The 8,185-nt window shown below is 39.7% G+C and overlaps 1 protein-coding gene across 1 annotated transcript in view; it reads right to left on the bottom strand.

Moving 5' to 3' along the window:
• SPATA5 (spermatogenesis associated 5) overlaps positions 1-7,691 on the bottom strand; it is a gene marked incomplete at its 3' end in the record, with an annotated part of 48,626 nt that extends 40,935 nt beyond the window's left edge. Inside the window, exons 1-4 of the mRNA XM_010186875.1 lie at positions 7,524-7,691; positions 6,778-6,935; positions 3,742-3,800; positions 1,190-1,825 (exon numbers count right to left, since the gene is read on the bottom strand). Of these exons, the coding sequence (XP_010185177.1) occupies positions 1,190-1,825; positions 3,742-3,800; positions 6,778-6,935; positions 7,524-7,691 (1,021 nt within the window). The remainder of the gene's footprint in view (positions 1-1,189; positions 1,826-3,741; positions 3,801-6,777; positions 6,936-7,523) is intronic.
• Between the last annotated feature and the right edge of the window lie 494 nt (positions 7,692-8,185).

The raw sequence follows: 8,185 nt of genomic DNA, 5'->3' as shown, positions 1-8,185 counted from the left end.
CTGAACCAAAGGTCTCACCTCAACTGCCATCCTTGCTCCCCACAAGCAGACAAGGACTCAATGCTTGGATGGTTACTAAGGGTTTGTAACCAGTGAGGAAACAATCTCTTGTGTAATTAGTAGAGAATCTGATCAAGCACTTCTGAGACTAAGTATGAACAACGCTGATGCTGAAGCAACCTTTCAGCTAACACAAACATGCGGTGATGCTGAGGCTGGAGATAAGCGAACTGAGCTGGACCACATGCGGATGAAAATGCCTCACACCATCCCCCTGACACCTGCAGATTAAACCCAAGCAATACACACCAAAAGAGCCACCCGTGTTTTATGGAAATTGTCCCAGTGATCACCTCCTCCCCTAAAGCACATGTGGGAAGAGGTAAGGCAGAGAAATAAAAGCCTCAAAGACATGATATGAAAGAAATATTTATAGGTAAGAGCCCTGTCTCACAATGATGCACACCCAGACAAGTACAATGAGCAGACATGCCTGCTTTACGTACACATCCATTTGAAATAAGTGCACAGTACAGAGTGTTATCTTTGTCACAAAAATCCTCTAAGTTGACATATATATGCTAGATACAAATTTACATATGGCAACAGTGATTGTGTTAGTTTTTCAACCCTGTAACTCCATAGTAAACACACTGAACAGTTTCAGTAAACAGCCTCAAACACTTCCTTAAAAATGTGTAGGAACCCCACAACGTACAAGGATAAAAACAGCAAAAGAATTAATTGCACTGAGTTTTTCTCCACTTAAAAATTATAAGTAGTTGTCCCTACAAGAAAAAAAAAATCCTATGAAGACACAAACATCTGTACCTTTCAAATACAGGAGTACAGAAGTCTTTCCTATTTGCTATAAATTATGCTTATAAGTACCTGAATTTTCTGAGACATATTTCTTTCCTACTCAATTATTTTTCACACACACTAATCATAACATCTTCATAGCATTCATACAGCATAATTATAAAGCAGTTTAACACTGTTTGGACACACAAGTATACCGCATCAGTGTTACACTCTGTAACATACTTCTATCAGTCATACAGTGCATACTTCTAGAACAAAAACTTGTTTGATTGTTTTTGTTGTCTGATTATTTTTAAGAAAAAAGTCACATTAAAGAAAAAAAAACTCATATCAAATAAAGAAAGCCAACTCTTAGGCACCATACCATAACTCTTGAACAGCTCTGCTTGCTTCATGGGCAGTTCAACTGTTTCTTTGATAGTTTTGAGCTGGCTGCTTAAACCTCCTATCATATCATAGGTGACTCGTGATTCACAGTCACCATCTTCTGCTACGTTGGTCCTCGTTTCAATGAAATTGATTCTAGTTCTTGAAGAAATGAAATAAAAATTGTCTGTATTGCTTATTGCTCCAGTTTTGCCAGTTAGTGGGAGTCCCTCACTGCCTACTTTCCCAGACAGCTCCAAATCATCAGTGAGGTCTGCACCACCTTCTTTGCTGTAAGCTTCTTCTCCCTGACCAGAGTCTTGACCACCGGCTGTCACAGCAGAACTGAGTGTAACTGGTGAACCAGGATCCGTTGGTTTGCTTGGTGTGCTCATAGATGCAACCTCTGAACTATCACCAATGTCCATCTTGCCGAGCTGAAAGGACAAATCTAGGGTACTTGTCTCCAAATCAGATCTTTCAAAGTCTGGCTCTTGCATTTCACTGGGAATGGCACCGCTATGGACAGTCAGCTCTGCACCATCAGTTCCTCTCACTGTCATCACCACGATGTTACAAAGTTTGCCATAGAAAGTGAAAGCCAAGAGGTTTCCTGGTAAAACAATCTTCCCATCTGTGAGAAGATTACAAAAGGAGAGGAAAAAAAAAAAGACAAGAAGAAATTTCAATCTACTTTGGAAGCAATAACATTCAGACATTCTTCTATCAAAATAACTCTTTACCAGGAATCCTACAGTGCTATAAATTAACTTAACAAAAGGTCATCCAGTAATTTCAGGTAATTTAAATTATCTTTTGTACACAAGTGAACTATAATGGATAAATATTCATCAGTATCATGTGTTAACTGTCATAGTAAGCTCATCAGTAATTTGAGTTTTTTAAATTTCATACAATATACAAAGGGAGATTATAGAATTCGTATCGTAAAGAGTAAAAATTTTATATTTGCTGCGTGCCTTATAGGTTCACAGTATTTCATGTTTAGTACACCTTCTTTGAGAGTCTTGGCCTAAAAATGGTAAGGTTTTTAGCTTTTATGTTGAGAGAAAGATTAGGAAATGCGATCTGAATGCACCCCAAGGCACAAGAAAACAAAGACAAATATTCAAACAAGATTTATTATCCAGCCAAACTCATGAATGTGGAACACAGTTCACGTTTCCTGCTTCTTAGCGTAGCAATACTGTTATTAATTCCTGAACCAGAAGATTCCCTTTGAGTAGAACAATTTGTAGTAAGCACTTTGACTAGCACTACCTTGAATAACTTACCTTAGTTTTTTGCCTTACTTATACATATCTACCACCCAATGAATAGCAATTTTGCTTATTTATCACCAACATAAAAAAGGATTCAGAGTATGGGATTTCATGTTAACACTGATACCTTGTTTTTAATGCGCAGTATTGCACTCTTTTCTTCACAGTGCAAGTGAACTCTGAAGTGCATCACAGTATCAGCCAGAAGGCCAGCAATGATTGCTAAACAACCGTTAACTTGAACTAGCAATACATATAATGGACAGAAGGAACGCATTTAGGATTAATGCTGTCCTGGTCTGAGCTAAATAGAAATAATTTTCTATTTAGTGATTTTACTTTTCAGCTCAGTCTCTTCTAAGTGGCTGAACTTGCTGAAACTAGCAGCACGTTTTTCCAGACAGTGTATACTGATGATGTTCAAGGCCACTGTCTCTCGTAGGTGCCGTGTCTGCGCCTACAGAGGGGAAAGCAGACCCAAAACTGACCAACGAGGTATTCCATCCCACATCTGTCATACTCGGTATAAAGCTGAGGGATCACGAGGGTCTCGACCCTTCTTCCATCTTGGACCCTTCCTCCCATCTCGACCCCTTCAATGGCCGAAGTCCAAGCAGAACCCTGCTAGCTCATCTGCCTCTGATCCTGATTCATGTGTTCTGCATCCTGCTCTCACCTGCTGCTGAGTTTGGTCTGGGACTTTTTCAGTGCCTGGCTTTGCAGAGCCTCTGGTGATGTATTTGTCATTGGGGGGAGGGTACAGGGAAGATTTTATATTGGTTTTGTATATATATTTGTACATATTTGTATATATTTCATTATTTCCCTGTTTACATTATTATCCTGTAGTATTAGTATTATTGTTTTATTAAATCTGTTACTTTTATTTTCCAACCCGTAAAGTCTCTCTCCCTTATTCTCTTTTCTCTTCCCTTCTGGGGAGGGGAGAAGGGTTAATAGAGAGTGTCTGTCCAGCATTTAGTGGCTGGGGGCGCCCCCAAACCACACTAGAGAGTGTCTGTCCAGCATTTAGTGGCTGGGCCAGCCCTAAACCACGACAAATGCAAATCAGGTATTTATAGCATAGCAAAATTACTTAGCCCAAAGATGATGGACTCCTAAAAGGAGAGTGAGCAGAATAACATCCTCTATTTTGCCAAAAGCCCTTGATTAAGAACATAAGACAAAATTGTTTGCATTTATAAGCAAAACTTGATGATACACTACAAAAATTAAACAGTCAAAAGAGAAGCAACAAAAGTCATACCTAAGTTTCTCAGTAGACAGACAGACATTTCCTTGGCATTAACGGTGGCATCTTTGTCCCTGTGGTAGGAAGAAAAAAAATACATACATTTTTCCAAGCAGTTACTACTTCAAAACCAAAACAGAGTCCACACAAGTAAGGCACCAGGATGGTGAATAACACCTATTCTATAGTATATGATATTTAACCCCATAAACAGGAAAGATCACATGAACACTTTACAGGTTTCAGACCGTATCATCTTAACTCTGAAGACATTAGACACATAGTAACAGAAGAAGTGTATATATTTAATTTTGGTTTAGTTTTTCTGTACAAAATGTTGTAATAAACAGTAAGTTATATTTATAATTTCTTAAGATATAAAATATGGAACACCTGCTTCTCATCTCATCAGGTCATTGCTACATTTACTGAATTGGAAACGTTACAGATAAGAAAGGTCTCTCAGCCCTGCAAACACATATATACATACACATCTTCTACAGATTAAACTCACACCTTGAGCACTTGCAAAACTGTGCATGTCTTAAGCATTGCATGTCCACTATCAAAACAATACAAGTTTTTCCCACAAGGCATTTTCTAGTCTTTAATTTAACCAAGTTTAAGTGACTCAACAGATAAGCCTTAAGTCACTTCCCTCCCCAGCCCTGGCCAGGCTCACAGCATTTTCTCAAACACCGTCTCATCATTGGGATTTAACACACAACTGAACGCACGTGCTCATAGCCCAAAGCAAATGAAAGCTAAAAGCCGTCTTTATATGAACGTCTTTCTCTGGTGTTCATATTAAAACATTTTACACCACATTTACAACTGACTGAGAGCACAGACATCACTGACTCTCACTGCTCCTCAGATACACTCCAACATGTAAGGCTGTGGTGAGACAGTGATTTGCAGCAGCACCAAAGGCATTTAAAGCAGATACCGCTGCTGCAAGTGAAAGTATGATCAACGGGGGGAGCTCTAAACCTACAAATAAAAACCCATTTCTCTACTGATCAAGACTCAACATAAGTGAAAGAGGAGCATTATGCTAATTTAGAGGAGAGCTCTGAAAAGACCACAGCCATTCCTGACAAGTATACACACACATGTATCAGTTAGGTTGTTGGGGTCTGAGGTTAGGGATTGATTTTTTTAACTGGAAGAATAAGCCAAATCACACATGCAAGCAACTCCCCAGAGCTACTGATTTGCAGAGAATGAAGTACACCTGTGAAGTATCTAGAAAACTAAGCAGTAATGGAATAACGGGATTTCTGTTTATTCTTCTTCTTCTCATTTATATTCTTACATGATAGGATGGCACTATGATTTGCAGTAAACTAACAGGCTTAAAATAGACCAATTACTGATTTCATGTTTTCTCTCCTAGAGTAACTCCAGAAAAAAAGTCATTTATATGACTTTTAATCTGGTGGTACATATGCTTAACAATCCTAGAATGACTTTTGATTGGCTGAGAGGGGAAACTGCGGGACAGTTTCCAGAAAAAGTATATTAATAATAAGTATTTCAGAAGTTACATGCAATACCTCTGACCTCATCCTTAGCTTATATTTCAGTGAAAGCCACAGCTTTAAACAAAGAACACATTGCATATTAACATGGGAAAATATAAATAGACTAGTTTTAATTGTTGAATTTAATGTGGGGTTGTTTTTTTAATAAAATGAGTGTTTTCAACCACCTCTATAACCAAACAGTACGCAATAAAATCTCCTGTACGATTAAATTAGCCATAGCAAAAATCCAGATTTTTTTTTTTATTATTTTCTAGTGAGAAAAATGGATGCAAAGGAGAATTTCTAGTTAGGCATGGAGGGCAAAGCTGAGGCAAGAAAGTCAGCATACAACGCACAGCCAAGTTAACCAGTAAAACTATAATTAAAACCAAACTGGTTATATTACTGACAAAAAGCAAGATTGCCTCACCAACATTTCTGAGCATCAGTACGCTGGAAAACAGCATCTCACCCTAAAAATGGACAATGATAATGCCATGTTTGATAACAGAGGTTTGATACGGAAGTATAGTTCATTTATAGATATTAAAGTGTTAAGACACTTTCAAAAGTAATTGTAAAATAAGTTTATTTAGGAAATAACTATAATCAGATTCTGCACCAACCCAAATGCTGACTCTGTGGAATGTTATGAGAATGACAAATATAGGAAGTGATACAGCAGATAAGTAAACTGCTAATTTTTCAAAGCATTTATGATTTCAGGAGAGCTTTGATGTGCACCTTTTGCTGCCTTTTTGGGGTGAATTTGAAGTAAAAAACCAAAAACATATCTCTGTGAGTTTCCAATTCTAAAAAATTTTCCAGTAAATAAAAGCAGAACACAAAACCACACATATACAAAGGTGAAGTTCTGAAGGGAAGTGGTTTAACATTAAAAAAAAATAAATCACTTCACTCTCACCAACCTGTGGGCCAATAGTTCTCTTAACCACAACAGGACTTTTCAACAAGAGCTTCACAGACAGTAGCTTGCAGCACACTTCCTAATGACAACAGGAGCAACGTGGGCTCCTTCTACCCTGACATCAACTCTACAGGCAGAGATCATCCTCAGCCTTTACAAGCAACTTACAAGTTTAAAGAATCTGCCTTGATCATGCAGTTATAAACCCTTGCCTAACACAAGTGCAACACAGGCAGCTTGACCTCTGACTCAGGAGGTGCTGGGCCATCATTACTATTTGTTAATTTTAAAAGAATCTCTTAGGACTAATGGGCTTAGTGGCATTATATTCTCCACAACAGCACCATGCCTCAGCTGATATTTCTGTATAACAGCTGAGCTGCTCTGCTGCCCACAGAGGAGGCAGCAGCTAGCAGCAACCAGCCAAAAGTTAAAGTTACTAAACTTCAGTCTTAATCCTACAAACACCTGCACGTTTGTGTGGCTACCAATTTCATCGAAACAAGAGAGAAAAATGGCATCTTCAAAGAGTCTGCAGTGCAAAGCAGACACCTCATGTGTCTGTACATCATTGGGGTTTAACAAGTTCCATACCTCAACTTGACATGGATTTCCTCTGCTTGGATGACTGCACCAGTCACAGGCTCCACAGTAACAGCATCACCTGAATTTACTTTCAGGTTCTTCTGTGTGGTTTCATTCAGTCCAACTTTCCCACCTGGAAAGCCTGTTGTGGGCCAAGCAGTGCAGACCTAGGAAGAGTTTCAAATCAAACAAATGTCAATTGAGAGTTTTTCCTCACATTCCTGGTCCTCCAGTTAAAATAAGTGACATTTGGTTATGAAAAACATGGGCTTAACGAAGAAGGATTAGATGCCACAGAGTAAGACACAATTAGCACTGAGTTCTTAAGATATGAACCAACACATTTTTCAAGAAGGAAAAGGTTCTATTTCACCTACAAAGGAGATAAAAAAATTCCACCAGGACTCTACACATTCTGCAAAGTACACAAAAGCCTAACCTGTGCTGACTAGGAAGTGTTACAAATCAATGAAGGAAGAAAAATAAAGAGCTATACTCTTTCTTTGCCAATAACATACGTGTGTGTATATATTATATACAACATATAATACAGACATTTACACACGTGACTTATAAATTTCTTGAGAAGAGAGTCATGGATTTATTTCCAGTACTGACAATAAAGATGTAACTACAGTGTAGAAACCATGGAAAAGCACACTCACTGTCTTTCTCAACACATGCTTCATTTTGGTCCCTGTCGAACACACTGAAAGCACCAGAAGAGCACCTGCAGGAACAAGAGTGAGCCTCACCTCCTGTCGTCCATCGGCGGAGGTAAGCAAGACCAGACGACCTATGCATATGTTTGCAGACTTCATGCTGCTCAGCGACAGCTGGGCAAGGGCTCTTCGCAACATTTTGGGAACTTTGTCATCTCCTATTTTGAGGAGAAAAAAAATACACCATTTTTTCCCCCACATATCTGCCAAATGCAGTATTTCTCGTGCTCTCCAACCAGTACAATTAACAAAACCCTTCCAATCCCCCGCAAATGCAGCACCAGCCCCAAGGGAAGTGCCAAGACCTTCTCAGGTAGTTGGGGAAGCCACACTTTAACAGGAGGCCGTCCCTGAGAGGCCTGAGCACAGCCATGGTTACAGGTTGCTGCTTGCTGGATTTTTCTACCCAATTTAAGCTTGTGGAAAAACTTCATTAATCTTCAACTTAATAACAAAAAGCAAACTTCACGAGGTCTCAGACGAAATTGCCAGAGAGACACCACCCCTGCCCCCGCCCTAGATCAGCAGGGCTCCTCTGTGGGAGGCGAAAGGGGAGCCCCACAGGCCCCATCACCGGGAGCGGGAAACCGGCTTTGCAGCGACTCATTTTCAAACGAGCCACCCTCAGCCCGCCGGGTCGGGGCAGGCGTGAGCCCAGTTCGGCCCCGCCGCCCGCACACCCGTACACCCGTACC

The sequence above is a fragment of the Mesitornis unicolor genome, unplaced genomic scaffold (assembly GCF_000695765.1).
Source record: "Mesitornis unicolor isolate BGI_N332 unplaced genomic scaffold, ASM69576v1 scaffold8616, whole genome shotgun sequence".
NCBI classification, from domain to species: domain Eukaryota; kingdom Metazoa; phylum Chordata; class Aves; order Mesitornithiformes; family Mesitornithidae; genus Mesitornis; species Mesitornis unicolor.
The sequence above is the reverse complement of the archived record's forward strand: the minus strand, read 5'-3'. Positions and strand labels throughout refer to the sequence as shown.